The sequence below is a fragment of the Astatotilapia calliptera genome, chromosome 23 (genome assembly GCF_900246225.1).
Source record: "Astatotilapia calliptera chromosome 23, fAstCal1.2, whole genome shotgun sequence".
Classification (NCBI taxonomy): Eukaryota; Metazoa; Chordata; class Actinopteri; order Cichliformes; family Cichlidae; genus Astatotilapia; species Astatotilapia calliptera.
The window spans coordinates 21,472,403-21,492,485 of NC_039323.1; the positions used below are offsets into that span (position 1 = coordinate 21,472,403).

Consider the following 20,083-nt stretch of genomic DNA (forward strand, 5'->3'; position numbering starts at 1 on the left):
TTTTTGTAAAATGATAACAATGTTAGCCTTTTCTGCAGCTATAGGGCATATATGGTATCACTCTTGGCTGGAAGCAGTGCTTAAACAATGGAAAAAACACAAACTCTGTCCAAAAACCTCTCATGTTTAGCTGTTTCCCTCTTTTTCTTTGGTCATTTTAGCCTTTTTGGCCAGGGTGAAGGGAGTATCTGCCATCAAACAAGAAGACAGCCGCATGTAGCTATGATGATGTTTGCTAGTTCACCTTACATTCATTAATGTAATAACGTGGTTAGCCTACTCAATGTAAATTACACACGAACAACATTAAGCTACTCACGCAGAGAAGAACGGCTGCTGCTGCCATCATCATCTGTCATCATTTCTGCTACACTGGCAGGGCTAGGGGCCAGGACTCTCCTCTTCGTGTTTTTGGGGATGTTGCTAACTCCGGGTCTGATAACAGGCACCACACCCGCAGTAGATGTGCTTGGTGTGAGGTCTCGCAGCAAGCTATCAAATACAGCGCATTTCTTGGCTTTTAAAAAAAAAACGCTATGCGTTGCCAGGTGTTTCATCGGATTCGAGGTGTTACCTCCTTTGACAGTATCAGCTTAAAGTACTTGTTGCAGGCTGCTGAGTTTGCATATTTTGCTGTGAAGTACAGCCAGACTTTTGACCGCTTGGCCTTGGGCATTTTTAATCTGTAGCTCTGCTCTGAAAGAACGCACGTACCTGGACCCGCCTACTATCCTCGGAAACGTAAAATGATTGGCTAGAAGTGTATCACAGCTCAGGAAAAAAAGCACCGAAATAAAGCACCGATATGTGCGCTGCTTTTCGGTCTGGTTACTACCGTTTATGTCAGAACCACCGGACACTGGTACCCATCCCTAGTTATGACCTGCAGTCTATCTGGGTCAAACCAAGTTTAGGTGTCGTTTATTTTCATTGTGCTAACTTTTTACAGTCAGTTACAATAACTCGTACTGTGTACTAGCTAGCATGATGGAGTTTCTGTACAGTTGGGTGGGTGCTATGATGTTACTGGTGAACTTTATTTTATTCATATGGTTAGTTAGTAGAGTTGCCTACTGTCCCATAAAAACGTAATCCTCTGGTATTCAGAGTTAATATTATGCATTTTGTATTGAGCTGAAAATAAACGCGATTTGTCCCGTACTTCAGCTACAATAAAAAAAGACACAAAGCTGGAGTTATTCTGTGTCTTTGCTGCACAGCTGACTCTTCTTCTCTCACTCTCCCCCCTCCCTCTCCTGCTGCTACTTCAATCATGAAACTGATCAATGATCAGCTGATCTGCGTTTCTGCTGCAAGTCCCATCTCTCTTGCTTGTTTACCTCCCACTTTGCGCCAGAAAGAGGAAACTAGCGGAGGTCGCGTTAAACAGCAGAAGCGCCTTTAAACTTGATAAGCTGTTGTTAGAATTTATTTAATATTACTTTCTAGTATCAGCTGATGTTTGTTGGAGCCACAGCTGTAAAAGCTGCTGGTCATGATATCGGTTTGGTTATCTGGTGAGAGGGAAACATGAAGATGAAACCAGGAGATGTCCTTACTGAATCATCAGCGCTGAACAGGTGATGGAGAAACAGGTTTACCTTTTAGGTGACATGAATGGGTTGAAGGAAAGCCATGAACTGTTTCTGAGAGACAACTTACACCAGGATCCTTTTCTATGTAGCTGACAGCTGGTAACTGTGCAGGGGCGGGTCTAGCAAAGTTTTGCCATGGGGCCAGGTAGAGCATTAACTCCACTCTGTTCCCTTTCATACGTCATATATACTTAGTCTGCTACAAACCAGGAGGCGTAAAGCAGGATAAAGTTAAAAGTTTGACCCATTGTGTAAACTAACTTGAATGATCAACAACCAGGAGGAGGCAACGATTATGGAGCCACGGGAGGTGAGGACCACGCAGGTGGAGGAAGTGAGGAATGTGATGGAGAAGATTGAGCTCAACAAGGGACAGGATGACCCACTGAGCACTTCAGAGGGGCAAGTGGAGCACGCAGGCAACAAGACCAGCAAAGGTGATTTGTATGTTTGTATGTATTGTATGCTTTATATTTGGAGTCCAGGCTGACTTTTAGAGGAGTACCTGATGGCTGAAACAACAGTAATTTATGTTCCCTGACCAAGGATCAAGGAACATATATTTTACACCAGTTGATACATGTACAGTCAAATCTATTGAATGTTGATATTATTACATTTAATGTAACCATTTAAAATGATTTTGTTTTTGTTTTTCTCCCAAAATCACATACGTCAACACAGGATCCAGCAGGGGGAGAGTTTTTGGTGAAAGCCACAAAAAGACAAAGATGGGTATGTCATTGTTTGTGGAAGTATTTAGAATAGTTTGATACACTGTAGTAGAGTGTGTGTGGTAGTGTATGGTAGATTCGATTCAAGGAACATTATCATATGAAGATGAAAACAAAAGTTGTGCGATCTCTGAAAGTGTTTTGTTTATTTGCTTTTTGTTTGTTTATTGTTTATGAAACTGGTGACTTGGCTGTGATCTTCAGTCCCAGAAGCATCAAGATCCAGACCTAAGAAGAAAAGGCCACTAGTAAGTATGCTTTTGCTAATGCTTTTAATCACCACAGCTCATTTCATTCAGTACAAATACCTGTAGATATGTGATGATTCCAAGTTTACATTACACTAATGGCAGGAAACTACATACATGTGTCACCTTATACACATACCACATACTATAGAATTCAGTCCCCTTTGCTTTTTGCAGTCTTATTGCAATATGTAAGTACTTTTAACAGATGATGCAAGTACAGTTAAATGCATTCACTCCAGTAAAAATGCTTCTAACACAATGCTGTTGCAAGCAGCAGATTTTCTTTTTCTGTTGTCGATGTAGATTAGATAGAACTTTATTAATCCCTCGGGTGGTTCCTCCGGGAAATTCAGTTTCCAGTATCAGAACACTGACAGAAGTTGCATACAGAGTTAGAATATCAGGACGGGACCAGGTTGGTGGGGGTCAAACAGCAGATCCAGTCATGCAGTGATAATTCATATTTAATGCAGCAGCATTTTGTTAGAAATGTGTAAACGATTGTATTCTAATCACATTGGCTAATTTTATATGCATATATAAATAAAAGGTATTTTTTATTATGTCAACAGTCCTCCAACAGCATCCAGGAAGTACTATCCTATTCCCATGCCTCTGTCCAAACCAGGCGAGTGTTTTCATGTCACTTCAATGTGTTCTTTGCCATCAATAATTTTATGTTGATTTTTTGTTACATAAGCACGCGTCATGTGTCCTTCCACTTTTTTTCCCTTGTCATTTATCGCCTCCTTTGGATTGTTTTTTTCTTTTGTCTCTTATTCAATCATTCCTCACAATTTATATACCGTATTTCCCGGACTACAAAGCGCACCTGAATATTAGCCGCACAAGCTAAAATCAGGGGAAAATCCTGTTTTGTACACACATTAGCCGCACCTGACCAAAAGCCGCAGGTGTTTCAATATTGACTTATCATATGTAAGAGAATATGCACAAAGCGAATTGTCAGGAAAGAGATGGCTGTTTGGAGACACACCCCTTTTATTAATATTTTGAAAATCAAGTTATGGGTACATATTTGCACATGTGCTGTGCTTCATAAATGAGTAACAAATGTAGTACATAACAGTAACCTACAGCACACCAGAAAAATAGATTCAGACTACCTTTTAGGCTCAGGTGCAGTGACACGGCTTTAACAAGAAGAAAAGTCAGTCATTCACCACCATCTTCCTCTTCTTCCTGCGCAAAAAACCACCAAAGTCCTCTTCTCCAGTGTCGGATACGAACAGGCTCAGGATGGCTTCGTCATCCACTCTCAGCTTCTTTCCTTCGTTGTCACTTTCAAAACCAAAGATAATCCTCATTGTCATTGTCAGTGTCGGAGTCGAACACCCTCTGAAAGGCCGTGGCGGTGTCCTCCTCTTCATCATGCAGCAGTCCAGCCCTTCGAAATCCGTTGGTGATCGTGGATGTTTGCACACTTTTCCACGCTGTCAGAATCCACCGGTAGAGTTGAGCACAACTTGCTTTTCGCAAGTTTATCGCCGCTCGTCATCCACGACTCCCGCTGAACGCATAGCGCTACTTTGAAGTTTGTTTTTCGCGCTACTTGTACGGCACTATGTTGCCTGGCGGATGGACATGTGACCAACATACCACTCTTGAACCCCGATCCTTCCGCCAGGCAACGTAGTGCCGTACAACAGTGGAACAAACAAAACAAATCGTCTTACGATATCACAAAAATCATGGACAATCTATAGAAAAGCCGCACCTGACTAAAAGCCGCAGGGTTCAAAGCTTGTGCAAAAAGTAGCGGCTTATAGCCCGACAATTACGGTAATCCTCTTACCCAACTTTGTCTTCCTTCCTCTTCTTTTCCCCTTCAATCTCTCTCACCGTTCATCAATATCGCACATCCAGACTATACCCGTAAGATAGAGTTGACCCGCTACCTCATGAGCGGCTATGTGAACAGCAAAGTGTTGGACACGCTGTCCGAGCACGCCAACTCCCTGGTGTCCTCTGCTCTGGCCAGTCTGAAGGACGAGGCTGACCAGCTATCTCACTTCCCCTTCCTCCCCACTCTGAGATATTTTCAGTCTGGAAAGATGAATCTGTCGGGCTTTAGGCTGCTTCTCACTGTAAGCAGTTCATGCTGTAGCTGATGGACCAAAAAATTGCATTTCATATTTTAGACATCCAGCTGCTGACTCTGAAGCCAACAGGGCTCTTGAGTGTGGATGGTTGTGTTGGTACTGGATGCTGTGATAAAACAGCTGTTCTGATCTGTCTTCATTCATGCCTGTCGATATTAAGCCTCCTAAGCTCCAAACCAGTAAAAGCGATCTTTGGAGGCAACACCCTTTTTAGTACTTTTCTGTATTTGTTTGTGATTGTGTGACACTGAACCGTAGTGCTATGTATATCCTCTGTAACACTCAGATGTTTCCAGATCAATGTTTTCCCCCTCAGCTGTTTCTCACTATAAAGTCTTACCTCAGTAACAATGAGGCCAATGAGGCACCAGCAGAGCATATCTGGCTCCCAGTCTGTGGCTGATAGTGCCCCCTGCTGTTAATAACAGGAACAGTGTAACCTTGTATAGAGCTCATAGTGATGGCCTTACGATTGCTGCTGCAAGGCAGTCATTTGTATCCATGTGTGCTGTATATTCTGAGCATATGCAGTTATGTGAGCTCTCAGGTTTTATGTATCAGGACATAATTAAAAAAAAACCAATCAGGTCCTTAGTAGGTCTTAATATGAGGTAAATGCAACCTCAGATGAACAACACATAACACATTATACCAGGTCATTATTTATTTAACAAACACTGAGCCGAAATTCAGATGTGGTGTAGTACATCCAAGGCTATTTCCATAATTAGTTAAGAGGGTCAGTATCAGCCAAGTGCTAATCAAATGAAATAGATCATCAGTAAGTGTAACCACTACTGAGGATTAGAGAAGCAGTTGTTGATACCCACGAATGTGGGAAGGCTTTGAAGTCCATCATTTTACAGCAAGAAAGATTATTCGCAAGTTAAAAAATTCAAAGACTGTTTCCAATCTTACCAGGAGTGGACGTCCCAGAAAATTCACCCCACACATCTGAGGCTCTACAGGCCACAGTTAGCATGCTAAATACAACATGGCAGCATGGGTTAGGTTTGCAAAGTTGAAAACCTAAGCCCTAATGCACAGCTTCAACATTGATGAAAACCAAACACGGCATATCAGACAAACAGGTCATACCAACGGTTTTGCTCGGGTGATGATTATTTGAGCTTTTTTGCTGCCAAAGAACCTGCAAAGTGTCCAGGTCCCTGAGTGAGACATGAAGTACTCGAGAGTCAAAGAGATCATCGTTGGGTCAGTGACTCCAGAGCGCAGCAGCAAAGCAACAACAGAGTGGTGCTGCAGTGGCTCAAAGTTGAGACTTCAACATGACTGAACGTTAAGAAAGCTGTGAATGAATAAATATCTGCAAACTTTAATGAACCGAAGAAACATTGTAAAGACAAATGGGCCAGAAATCCGTCCACACTGCTGTGAAACACTAATAAAAAATGATTACCTCAAGTTTTTGCTGCTAAAGTTGGTTCCATCAGCTGCTGAATCACAGGTATAATGATGATGTGGTGTAATAATCCAGATCCAGATCCTTAAACTGCTTTTTTCACGTGTCTGTAAATGAATTTCTTTCTTATCATTGTCCCGATTGGTGTCGGCTGACACTTGACACTCTGTGGCTCCTGATTTGTCTGTTGTCAAGGTCTCACCTCAGTGCGATTCCTCACGTTTTGTCATGATTAAAGGATGAATGTGAACACCACTTCAGTCACTGTGTTCACTTCTTGATATGTCAGAACTGTGCTCACGTCACTCACTTTTTTTAACAACATGACACACTGCTGTAAACAGAGACCCTGTAATGTTAGCACCAAGTAGGACTTCATAAAAAAATAATGCTGTTAAGATAACTTTTCCTCTATCTGTCTTTTTCAGCACTTTCTATCGCTTTGAGGCAGTGTGGGACAGCTCCCTGCTCAACTGCGTAACTCCCTATGGAGAGAAGATCTACATTACCTTATCTGCGTATCTGGAGGTCAGCCGCTGCTCCGCCGTGTTGTACCTGTTTTTTTACGTGTTTGTAAGTCTCTTGATGTCATCGTGTCTAACACACACCCTTTATCTCCTCTTTACAGCTGGACCATTGCATCCAGCCTGCCATTATCACCAAAGACATCTGCAGGTGTCCCCACCCCGTTCTCGCAAGAACCTCTTTGGGACTGAATACTCCAGAACTCCTGACTGGTAAATCTGGGCTGCTGCACTGTGGCCATCTCTGTTTCACAATCAAAGATATCTGCCCTGTTACAAAGTTTCCTTCTTTCCTTAGATAGCCTCATCCTTGAGCACCAGTGGGAGCTAGAGAAGATGGAGCAGCTGCAGGAGGTGGGGCCTTAAAAGATTTATAAAGAAATGAATCTCTGTTTAATATCGTAGAGGGAAAAAAGACTTTTCAACTCAAAGACCAAAGTGCTATTCTAAAAAGGGTTTTTTAGAGTACAGACTTTACATGACTAACCCTCCCCTCTTCTCCCCACCTCACATTCGTCCCCATCTTTCGTCCAGGTGGATGAAAAGACCCGTCACCTTCTGGCGCTGAGAGAGAAACTGGGAGAGGCGGCTCCCGTGGGAACAGCTCCCACCACCAAGTCCCTGAGCGAGTCTCTGTCCCCCAGCGTGAGCTCGGGCACTCTGTCCACGTCCACCTCCATCTCCTTGCAGATCTCAAGCACCACCTTTCAAAAGCGCCATCAGGCCGAGCGAGAGCAGCAGCTACGATTCCGCTGACATCGAGAGCTGGTGGATCGTGAGAAGGAGCTGGCCACCAAGGTGAGAAAACCGTCGGAGGCAAGATAGACGTAAAACGCCCGATTTCCTCTGTCATCCACGTCATACTTAGATCCTCCTCAATCTGTGTGCATACGCCGCCTCTAAACCCCCGATAGTGCCAGTGTCAGTTAGTGAGTCAGTAAAATACTGACTCACTAACAGGGTTACAAGGAGATGAGGAGGAGGACTAGGAGGATGAAAACGAACTAAGGAGAGAACTTGATTTGTACATGCATTCTGTTCTGGGATGAGTGTGGTAGTTAACCCTCATTTAATACATCCCTCTCTGCTCCTCTAGCTCGCTCTATCTCACTGAGAATCAGAAAGCCTTGACATTTACTGCTATTAACTTTACACTCTTGTTGTAAAGACGCAAAGAAAACACAGTGAAAAGGTTAGAAGAACGTAAGGAAAAAGAATGAATGAATGGTTTAATAATAGAAGGAAAGAAGTTAAAGGGACTACATATTCAATGCACTATGAAAACATCTTGAAACTGGACAGCATTGTTACTGCAGAGCACCCAACAGCGAATGAGTGGAACATGGATCAGATTAAAGCAGAGTATGCTGATGTCTTCACAGGGGATGGCTGTTTGGAGGGAGAGTTAAGGCTCGAGGTGGATGAAACTGTGAAACCAGTGCAGTTACCAAAACAGCGTGTCCCTATTGCAATGATAAAACCGTTAAAGAATGAGCTTCAGGATCTTCTGCGCAGAGGGATCATCACACCAGTCGAAAGCAGCACAGAGTGGATCAGTGGGATGGTTGTGGTCCAAAAGCAGAGTGGGGACTTAAGGGTGTGCATCGATCCAAAACCGTTACAGATGGCTGAGGATGCCAATGGGGATAAGTCCAGCTTTGGAAGTGTTCCAGAGAAAGCTCACACAAGCTTTGGATAGACTGGCAGAGATCTACATCATTGCAGATGATGTGTTGATCACTGGTCAGGGGGACTCAGATGTTGAAGCAGTACGTGACCATGACGAGAAGATGAGACAGTTTTTGACTCGTTGCAGGCAGAAAAACATTAAGTTGAACGCAGGCAAGTTTAAACTTAAACAGAAGGAGACTACGCTAGTGATGCGCGAATCATGAGCCAATCATTCAATACTCGAGAATCACTTTACTGACTCGTGAATCATGATTCACAAGCCCAACTGACTCACTGACTCATCCCTGTTGCTGTTAGCAAACTAATTTCATTAGTAGAAATATATCTAGCTTATAATTAAAATTGTGTGGGAAAAAAAACAACAGCCAGTTTCTTATCAAAAACATATCTGCTCTGAATTGGAAGAAAAAACCCTGAGTAGGAGCTCACATCAAGACAATAGCTCCTCAGTTCACAGTAGCATCGCTCTGCTAACATGCTAACAGCACATTTGAGTTACTCACCCCCTCCTGTCGTGTGCTGAATCGTAGCATGAACAAATCACTCAGGACTCACTCACCCCCTCCCTTCCTGTGCTGAATCGTAGCATAAACAAATTAGTGATGTGTCGGTTGCGAACGAAATGGCTCTTAGAGCCGGGTCTTTGACGTGAATGACGCGAGCCGGCTCCTTGTTGCGAGCCGTGGGTTGTTTTTTTTTTTCTTTCTCTCACCCTCTCTTTCGCACTTTTTTCCTGCTTCACTCCGCATGCGAGCCTTGTGCTTTGTGCTGGGAAAAGGGGGAGGGGCGGTAGTTACACTCACAGTAGCACAGGAACAGAGCAGGAGGGAGAGAGAGAGAGAGAAAGAGAGCCAGGGACAACAACGTCACATTAGAAAGGTATAGTAATCATCCACAACTATATTCAGTTGCAGATGATAAAGTATACAAAAAGTTTATTCATGCAGGCCCATATGACATTTGCTTAGGCTGCTGCCCCCGCGACCCGGCCCCGGATAAAGCGGATGAAGATGGATGGATGGATGGATGGATGGATGGCCCATATGACAGAGAATGTGCATCTTCTTTTTGTTTTCATATTTTAATTTATATTTAATTGTGTTGTGGGTTGTAGTGTTTTGTGTTGTTTCACTTAAAATTTGTTTTAAAGGAAAAAGCTGAAAATTTAAATAGTTAAAAGTTGAAATGTGAATAGTTGGTTTTTGTATTATATGATTTATTTATTACATTTTATGTGGAGTGAATTAAAAAAAAGTATATTTACGATGATACCCTGAAGCACGTACAAACTCCAAAACATGTAAAAACTCCAAAACACGTAAAAACTCCAAAACACGTAAAAACTCCATAGCACGCACAAAAGACAACAGAAGTGCTCCAGGATGCTAGGCACAGTGTTGAGCTTTTGTTACTTAGTGGCTACACAAGGCAGCAAGTACCAACGACTGGATTTGGTGTGGTAACAGGTACATGAACATTTTTTCTTTAAATTATTTGAATATATATGAGTACTTGTGTATAAATACACAAACAATACACATATGCTTTCAATTGTGTAATTTAAGTGATCTAGGTAGCTCTGTTTTGGAAGTTCAGTTAACGCCAGGAATGTGTTTTGGAGTTTGTATGTGCTTTTTGGAGTTTGTACGTGTTTTGTCTCTTGGGGCCACAGCATATATTTATATATAAACATATATAAATAAAACCACTTTTTTTTACATTAGTAATTCCTTTTGTGCATAATTTTATATTGTTGTTAATAATAAATTAATTAAAGCAACAAAACAACCTGAAGAGCCGGTTGGGAGCCGAACCGAAAGAGCTGGTTCTCTAAAAAGAGCCGGAAATCCCATCACTAATTGACAGATTTATGAGGTAGACCATAGAGAAGAGAATTACAGTAATCTAAATGAGATGTGACAAGAGCATTGACAAGTATGGCGTTAATGTTTGGAGTGAGTGAAGGACAAAGGCGGTTAATATTACGGAGATGAAAATAAGAAAACCGAATTATATTGTTTATATGTGCTGTGAAGGAAAGAGTTCTGTCGAGGATGACACCAAGACTTACAACCTGAGGGGAAGTTGTGACAACAGAGTTATCAATGCATAATCAAAGACTTCTGGTTTAAACTTTAGTCAGTTTTGATTTGGTGCTTATTAAAATAAATTCTGCTTTATTGCCATTAAGTTCAAGAAAGTTATAAGTAAACCAAGCCTTGATTTCACTTAAACAATCAGAAATGGATGTGGGTGGGAGAGTAGGTGTGCGTTTGGTAGATAGGTAGAGCTGGCTATCATCTGCACAACAGTAAAATTTGATGTTATAATTCTTGGAAATATTACTTAGGGGAAGGAGATAGATAACAAAAAGTGAAGGACCCACTCACTGGAACGGATAGTGGTCTGTAAGTAATTGAACTAACTGTGAACGGCCAGAGATATGAGGAAAACCAGGTGAGTGCTATATCATTGATGCCAATAGATGTTAATCTATGAAGAAGGATGAGGTGGGAAGTTGTAAGCTGAAGGTCAAGGAGAATGAGGATAGTGAGAATGCTCTTCCTGGACTTTAGCTCAGCATTCAATCATATCATCCCGGAGATCATGGTCCAGAAACTGTCTCACCTGGGACTCTCCACCCCCATCTGCCTCTGGATCAAGGACTTCCTGACAAATAGACCACAGTCTGTCAGACTCGGCCCCCACCGGTCCAGCACCATCACACTCAGCACCGGGTCTCCACAAGGATGTGTTTTGAGTCCCCTCCTGTTTACGCTCTACACATCCGACTGCTCCCCTACCCATCTCTCAAACACCATCATAAAGTTCACGGATGACACCACAGTGGTTGGATTCATCTCAAGGGGGGATGAGTCGGACTACAGAGCTGAGGTCAACAGACTGACTGAGTGGTGTTCAGTTAACGAGGTTGTTAACTGAACACCACGAAAACTAAAGAACTTATCTTGGACTTCAGGAAGGGCAGAGCAGACCCGGCCCCACTTTACATTCACGGGAACTGTGTGGAGAGGGTACACTCCATGAGGTTTCTGGGCGTGCAGATCTCTGATGACCTCTCCTGGACTGCAAATACCACGGCGGTGGTAAAAAAGGCCCAGCAGCATCTCCACTTTCTGAGAGTGCTCAGGAGGAACAACCTGGAGGAGAGGCTGCTGGTGACATTTTACAGAGCCACCATAAAGAGCATCCTAACGTACGGCATAACAACATGGTATGCAGGGTGCTCAGCTGTGGACAGGAAAGTACTGCAGAGGGTCATCAACACAGCCCAGAAGATCACTGGCTGCTCTCTGCCCAGCCTGCAGGTCACTGCAAACTCTCGGTACCTCAGCAGAGCTGGCAATATCATCAAGGACTACTCTCACCCCAGCAATCAACTGTTTGAACTATTACCGTCAGGCCGACGGTACAGGTCACATAAAACCAGGACAAACAGATTCAGGGATAGCTTCTTTCCCAGAGCTATCACCGTAGTTGTCATGGTCCTGGGTCGTTGACCCAGCGTTTTGTGTTTCCTTGAAGTTAATTTTTGTGCCTTGTGTTTATTCTGATTTTGTATTAGTTTAGGGTTGAACCTGAAGTTTGGTGTATATTCAGCCCTACCTGTGTCTGTCCTTGGTGCTCTGTTCATGTCCCCGTGTTGTGTTGTAAATCAGTCTGTGTGTTACCTACTTTACTTTGAAGGCTCGTGTTCTGGATTTCCTGTTCTATTCTGACGGTCTGTGTCTGTTGTCATTGTGTTCAGCTTGTGTCCTCCAGTCATCATGTGTATTCAGATCAGCTGTTCTTCCCTCCTGTGTGCGATTACCCGATTACCTTGTGTATGTGTGTATGTGTATATATAGTAGGTGTCGGTCTGTGTTCATTGTCGGCTCGTCTGCGTTCTATGGTGTTCCGTTCCTGTCTCTGCGTCTCTCTGCCCCGCACCCCTTTTGTATGGCCTCAGGTTTGTCATTTAGTTCTCCCAGTTTAGGTTTCTTCAGTTGTTTTGTCATGCCTCACTGCCTGTTTTTGCCACTCCACCACTTGTAAATAAACACTCGAATCATCAGTCACTGCCGCATTTTGGGTCCTCCTTTTCCCCCACACCACACGGCTCACTCCGCCGGCCGTGACAGTAGTAAATAAGCACAAAAACAATTGAACCTATTCCATACCATCACTGTCATTATATTAATGCTGCTATCCTGTATATATTGTACATACTATTGTTTGAGTACTTACGTTTGTTTTTTTGTACTTTTTATATTTTACATTTATATTTATTATTGAAACTTGCACCAAGGGAGTGGCACTCCAATGTCGTTGTACTCTGTACAATGACAATAAAGGCTATTCTATTCTATTCTATTCTATTCTATTCTATTCTATTCTATAGTGATGAGTCCAGAGCCAGCTGCAAGCAAAAGATCTTTTGTGATTTTTACTAGAGCTGTTTCTGTACTATGAAATGAACGGAAGCCAGATTAAAATGGTAAATGGCCTGTATTTTTATAACGCTTTACTTAGGCCCTAAGGAGCGCAAAGCGCTTTACACATTCAGTCATCCACCCATTCATACGTAGCTTACCGGTGATCACCGGTAAGCTACGTTGTAGCTACAGCTCGCACTAGGGTTGTCAACCGTCCCTTAAAAAATGGAATCGTCCCGTATTTAGAAACAAAAGTACACGCCCCGTATTGAGCTAATAAGGGACGCACTTTGTCCCGTATTACAGTGAGAATCAAAAGTAGTCTATAAATGTTTATGGAATTAACGCTTTGTTTGAAAACATAATTCCCAGCCCCTCTCCTGCTTTGTGACCAATGAGCTGACAGCACACTTATGACAATTCGAGTATGACAATTCAGATTACCGCTCATCTCATTGGTCCAGGAAAGGTCGCTTACGGAGAAAATACCGGAAGGCAACAGATGACCACAACAAGAAGCATGGCCAACAGGGAAACACTATACCACCCGATGCTCTGATGCGAACTGAGTGCTCACACTGTGCCTCCATAAAATGAAGGTTATAACAGAAAATCTGTCGCTCTCTCTCTCTCTGTCTTTCACTCACACAGACACGCCACCACCATCAACTTTGCTAAATTGCTAATGAAAAACACTGATCAGGCAGCTGTGATTGAGCAGCAATGTAAATCCAACTATTTTCACGGTTGTTGTGGTCGTGATAATTTTGTGATGCCACATCGAAAAGGCTCGGATGAGCTTTCCAAAGTTCTACAAGTTGTGCCTCCATTGCTTGTGTCCAGATCACACGCTGCACAGCCGCGCTGCTCCATCTTTTTCACTGATGTTTACGTGTTTGCGCGTGAGCAGTGTGAGCGGCTGTGGTGACACTCTCACGAGCGATTGATGATCGGGAGCTGGTCGTGAGGTGTTAATCGCTTCTCGTTACCTCACGTATATTACACGATGCACGATGAAGGCCAAAATCGGGCCGATCACCAAATCGGTCGCACGACTCAAAAATCGTCTCAAAATTGGCCAAAAATCGCACAGTGTGAGCCCAGCATTAGAGCAGCAATGTTTGTTCCCCTCAGAGAAAGAAAAATAGGCTGCAAAAATACAGGGAGGAATGGGACAAGGAAAACACCTGGCTGGGAAAATGCACGATAACATCTATAAAGCGCACTGCACTGTGTGCCGGCGCACTTTTTCCATAGGCATGCTTCTAATGGTGGGCGTGAAAGCTCGGGGAACCCTTAACCAATTTTTTGTCCACCAGGCCAGGGCAGAAGCAGATATGGTATGTAAACACTGGTTTGTTTTTTTTTAAACCCTCTGGTTAAGGTTATTATGGGCATCTGCAGTGAATATCAGCGCTATGTGTGATAATATAATTTATTTTGTGTAATAAACAACTGCAAGGATAGATGATTACAACAAATAGATGACTAATACATAAAAGTAATAGATTAATAATGATGATGAGTTAAGATGCGTAATCATGGGAACAAGTGGGTTTACAAACAGGAGCAGCTGATTAGAATTAGAAAAGCTGAAATAATACCTCAACTGAAGCCATTTGTACTAAATGCACTATATGTGCACTGTTACAAGAATATTTTTCGTTCTATTGTTTTCTATTAATTTATATAATTTTAAGTTAAGCAGGACAGAGTTCTTTTAAAGAAAGATTTACTTATATTCTCAAAAGTTAAGCATGACAGGCTTCTGTTTAAGAAAGAGACCTGTTTTACTGTGTTAATGTTGTCATTTTGAGCTAAAAATAAATGGCTAAATGATCATTTGTTTCCCATATGGTCATATCACAAAGAATATGCATCTGCTTAAATCAAATTAGAGTCAAATGGTTAAAAAATAATTTCACACACAAAAAAAAAGAGCTACAAAATTCACCACACTGGGAAAGGTGAACTGGGTTGCCCGGCCCTGGCCACGAGGTGTCCCTTATTTATTTTTCAGGGAGTTGGCAACCCTAGCTCGCACTGACAGAGGCAAGGCTGCCAGACGCTGGCGTCACTGGGCCCTCTGACTACCACCAGTAGGCAACGAGTGAAGTTTCTTGCACAAGGACTCAACGACCGAGACTGTCGGAGCCGGGGCTCGAACTGGCAACCTTCTGATTACAAGATGAACTGCCAAAACTGTTCATACAAGTTATTTCCAGTGAGGTGTCTATGAACCTGTGCAGCCACTATTTTTTTTGAGAATTTTGGCTAGAAAAGGCAAATTTGAAATCGGCCTGAAATTAATTATAAAGCAAATATAATACTCATTCTGCTACAAAGAGAATATCACATGATAGACAGACAATGACCAAGTGCCAGGGAGCTAGAGACACAATAGACACACAGAGAAAACAAACAGAGACATGACTGAGGAAACAGGCCAATATCTAGAGCGCATGACTAACTCTCACTGGAACCTAACAGACAAGAAACCAGGGAACCAGAAATACAAATAAACTCAGAGACGACAAAATAACTAAATTTAAGACTAAACCATGCAAAACTTGAACTTAAATCATCTTCTTTATGCTAGGAAAGAATCATGAAACCAAAATAATAACCATGACACATCAGCTACTTGAACAACTTCAAGTGTGCAATAGGTGTGTGTTCCTGATGCTGTTGAACCATTTTCCGAGAATAACATGGCTGCCCTAATTTGCAAATACTTATTGACAGGCAAAACTCAGAGCTCAAGCATATATTTTCCAAACCTTTTGGATCCTCATTGCTCTGAGGGACTCTCTAAAGATACTAACAATGGATCAGATCTTTACCTTCATTCTGCTCCTGCTTAGCCTGTCTGCATGTTTTTCCAAGTACGTTTACATTGACCAGAAAATGGATTGGCTTGAAGCTCAGAAGTACTGTCAGCAGCATTACACAGACCTGGCTCCTGTCAGTAATGAGAGGGATAATAATGAACTTCAGCAGCTCGCCAGCAATGTCAATGAAAATATCTGGATCGGACTGGTAAGAAATTCTTCAGACAGAACAGAATGGCTGTGGTCAGGAGGTGGAGCACCAACTATGTGTTTCTGGGCAAAAACTGAACCTAATGACATTGATCATAGAGAAGACTATGGCATTATGAATAAAGGCAAGTGGTATGATGTAGGCCAATGGTATAGAAAGACCCTTTTTCTGCTACAGTGCATCAGTGGTGACTGAGAAAAAGACTTGGGAGGAAGCTCTGGAGTACTGCAGAGAGCACAACGATGACCTGGCCAGTGTGGGGTCTGAGACTGAGATGCTGCTGATCCAGAAAGAGCTGAGCAAACAAAACACCACTGAACACGTCTGGATTGGATTGCGTTTCCTGGCTGGTGACTGGCTGTGGGTGGACGGGCAGGAGATGGACTATGAGGCCTGGGGTGAAGAGGGAAAGTCATCATGTCCACATGCCAAGATGAGGTGTGGTGCCTTACAGGTGACAGTTGGAAGCAAGGGTGCTTGGAAGGCACATGACTGCGAGGAGAGACTAAATTTTATTTGCTACTTTACATTGTAAAATTAATTACCTTCTATCTACTGTGGTTAGAGTAGGTTGATTATTTATCTAAATTATTTGTGCTTTCTTTCTTGATGTGTCATTGTAGATGTGTAGTTTCATTTCTGTTTTGTCAGAATGCTAAAAAGTCTGTTTGGTTGTCTTAAACTGTTTCATCAATTTTATTCCACTGAGTAACAATGTTAAGAGAAATGATACTGATGTTATTACTTTTATACTCAAAGTAAATAAAAATATTTTGAGATCATTTCCAGATGTTTTTCCATATTGCTTCCCTCAGAGCAACAGTACTTTCTTAAGATTTGAGTTTGCACTGTTTGCAGACATAGTGAAGAAACATGTGTTTACGAGTTAGAGGGAAGCTTGGGATGAGGGATGTAATGGGGTTAAATTATGCTCAATGGTCTTACAGATATGTATGTTATGATCCACAAAATAGCGATTCCACCTCTAAATTGGTAAAAAAAATTGATAAAATAAAGGTTTGTGAGTAGCTTACTCAAAGTTTGTACTTATATCATATTAAGATGCTTTCTCGTGATCTTAAAAAGGCAGTTTATGCTGGAAAACTGTCCAATGGGGCTGAATTAAAACAGTTTCTACAATGAAGAGTGAACCAAAACTCCTCCACAGTAATTCAGTTATCAAAAACATCTTGATTGCAATTTGTTGCTGCTAAGTAAGGAACAATCATTTGTTAAGTTTAGAAAGACACTACTTCTTCATATAGAGCTAGGTAGGTTTGAATAACTTTTTCCATTAATAAATGACATCATAATTCAAAAAAATTGGGTTATCTGTGTCTGAAATTTCATTCATTTCCAAAATGTCTTGTCCCTCTTTCCCCTTTACTATGAGCCATTCATTACATTCTATAGTAATTTAGAGAGAGACACAAAGACACATGGAGAGAGATTTGTGTCACATAACAAAATTTCATGGGATGCATTTAACATTCATCAGAACCAGGCATTAAAATTCAGATTGGAACTGAGATGTTTATTACCCTTATAACAAAATCTACAAGTGTTTTTTTGCTATATCATGTTGTGCATGATATATATTTTTTTGTATTTATTATATATTTTTTGTATTGTGTTTCATACATTGGGCATTTTTGGCAACGTTTTGTTAACAACAATGTTAATTTCAGACAAAAAAAGAGTTTTGTCCGTAACATTTTGAAATTATGGCAAGTATTGATCATGTTGATGAGATAGAGGTCTCATAAACTCATGTATCAAATATCATACAAAGGGCATTATAAGGTTAATAAAAATAACAAAATGAATACAGAACTAAAAATGACAATATTTGCCTTTAGTGAAGCACAGAAGTATTAAAATACAAAAATTGTCAGATTTAAAAATCACCTTTTTTTAGGTCAGAAATGGATGTTTTTATTTTTATTTACATTTATTTCTTTTATTCCTGATGTGACAATACAGTTAAAAAGTCACTAACATTGGACTAACATGATTCAGCTGGCGCAACCATAACCTCCACGCACCCTGTCCCCTTACTTTGTCACATTAAACACCTTTCTACTTTAAAGAAGTACCAACTTAAAAAACAAACAAAAAAACTGTGTATAATGCTTGTATACTACTCTCACTTAATAACAGCAAAATAGCAGGTCTGTGATACTGTGGGCTTTCATTGCCATAACTGGTCTGTGCTACTTTTGCAAGAGAGTACTGTGCCATCTGTCCTAGCTGTTACTGCCACTTACTGGTGAAGATATTTGTAGCTTATTTTAGGATTTAGAAATGTGTTAGATAGGATGTAGAAGTATTGTAAAGACACTGAAACTGCCCTGGATGTAATAAAGGCCTAAATGTGTCACAAAGTTAGGAGTAGACTTGTAGGAGACCCTCCCCCACCTTGAGCTGTGAAAGTAAAACAAAGAGAGATGAGTGGAAATTCTCCAGGGGATACCTGGGTGGGGGTCTCAGTATTTGTAACTGGATAACTGTGGTCTGGATGGGAGATGGACTTTTATGACCGGCAGGAAGTCCCGCACACAGAGACATATATACACATGCACACACACACACAGGTATGTGCACACGCAGGCAGTCACGTGCTTGCACACACATACACAAACACAGTGTTTTAGTTTTATGGCACATCATATAGGGTTTACGGTGGGGGTCGCTTCTATAAAACAGCGGGTAATGGAGATCTTGCAGAGGAATTGCCCGGTCTTGTACATCTCTCTTCTAGAAGGTGCATCAGTGATTGTGGATGAATAACAGTTTTGTGAAGTAACTACTGAGTCCTCGTGTCGTCTCTGGAGGCCTGAGGAATCCAAGGACTGGGGTGAAACTGTTTCGAGGTGACACTGGCAAAAGTCAAAATCATCGTAGTGCTCTGACCCTCTCTGTTACTTTATGTAGCTAATATTTCATTGTAATGAATACTTTTTTAAATAATATGATAAAACACTAATATACTGTATTTTCCGCACTATAAGGCACACTTAAAATCCTTTAAGTTTCTCAGAAATCGACAGTGCGCCTTATAATCCGGTGCGCCTTATGTAGGAATTCTGGTTGTGCTTACTGATCTCGAACTGATTTTATGTAGTACACGGCGCTCAAAACTCTGTCAAAAAGTGTTAGTACGACTTTGGTAAGCTACGAAGCCACACCGCTTGATGGATTGTTGGAGCATTTGCACTTTGCTGTATGCAAACTAAAAAATTTGTTTGGTGGTTTCACTCCCAATAACCTTCCACTTTACATCTACCTGCATGTGTTTTTAATGTGTGTGAGGTATAGAATACAAACAGAAAGAGAAATTTAAAGATTTAAAGGATATGAGTTCCACATAAAACTACACATTAATGTTAGCATAGGTCATGCAACAATGCAAAAATGAACAAAGGCCAGTTCAATGTGTTAAAAGATTAATGTCTAATATGCTTGAAAGAGAAAAGCAGTTGGAAATTACAAAGTATATTAATAATTAATCTCTCTCAAACAATATATAGAGCTATTTTTCTTCAGTCCTCTTCCAGTTTCTTCTCCTAACCTCTACATTTGTTGATTTCATAATATAAAAGAAATGAATTTTTAGGAGTGTTTTTAGTGATCCGAGCCGAAAGAGCCGGTTCTCTAAAAAGAGCCGGAAATCCCATCACTAAAACGAATCACTGGCTGTCTCCCAATTCAGGGTCTGCAGCCTTAAAGTACGCAGCCTCAATGATCCTCAAGGGCCGCGTACTCAAAGACCGCTAAGGCCGGAAGTGCGAGGTTTGTGTAATGGGACGGTCTAGCCTCCGTTGCGCTGATACTGTTGTTTGTCAATAAAGTAAAAAAAAAAAAAAAGGCCTCCGTTGCGATGCCCAGGTTGCCTAGCAACCATGATACTAACCACTGGAAACGTGTCATAGCTGTGTTTGACAGAAATGAAGGAGAAAATCTTTTGTTCATTTGTTTGTTTCTTGCTACATGAGCTTTGATCATTCTCTGTAAGATTAAGGTCAGCTATTGAACGGCATATATTTTAAAGTAAAGGCTTTAAAACCAAGTTAGTACAAACGTCACTAATGTCACATAACTTTGCCGACATGTGGCCAACAGTAATGTTTTAATGTTCTTCGTTATTAAACATTTGCGCATAAATAAGTTACATAATATTCAGTACTTAAAGTGTACTCTTTGGCCGCCCCTCATCCGCCGTTTTTTTCTGCAAATCTTTCCACACCCATCTCTGGGGTGAAA

The 20,083-nt window shown here is 41.5% G+C and overlaps 1 protein-coding gene across 1 annotated transcript; it reads left to right on the forward strand.

The window, feature by feature from the left end:
• The first annotated feature begins 1,748 nt into the window (after nucleotides 1–1,748).
• On the forward strand, nucleotides 1,749–16,355 carry LOC113015935 (uncharacterized). The gene is made up of 9 exons (XM_026158314.1): nucleotides 1,749–2,032; nucleotides 2,280–2,330; nucleotides 2,534–2,577; nucleotides 3,153–3,351; nucleotides 4,468–4,663; nucleotides 6,555–6,654; nucleotides 6,755–6,863; nucleotides 7,301–7,448; nucleotides 15,998–16,355. The coding sequence occupies exons 1-9, from the start codon at nucleotides 1,861–1,863 to the stop codon at nucleotides 16,353–16,355; spliced, it is 1,377 nt and encodes a 458-aa protein (XP_026014099.1). The 5' UTR covers nucleotides 1,749–1,860.
• The last annotated feature ends 3,728 nt before the right edge of the window (nucleotides 16,356–20,083 follow it).

What these genes read in the sequence shown, in the direction of transcription:
- LOC113015935 (XM_026158314.1), top strand. Translation starts at nt 1,861, where the DNA reads ATGATCAACAACCAGGAGGAGGCAACGATTATGGAGCCACGGGAGGTG. An exon ending in CTAAGAAGAAAAGGCCACTA is followed by an intron (nt 2,578 to 3,152) that starts GTAAGTATGCTT and finishes TTATGTCAACAG; the next exon opens with TCCTCCAACAGCATCCAGGA. An exon ending in CAGTCTGGAAAGATGAATCT is followed by an intron (nt 4,664 to 6,554) that starts GTCGGGCTTTAG and finishes TGTCTTTTTCAG; the next exon opens with CACTTTCTATCGCTTTGAGG.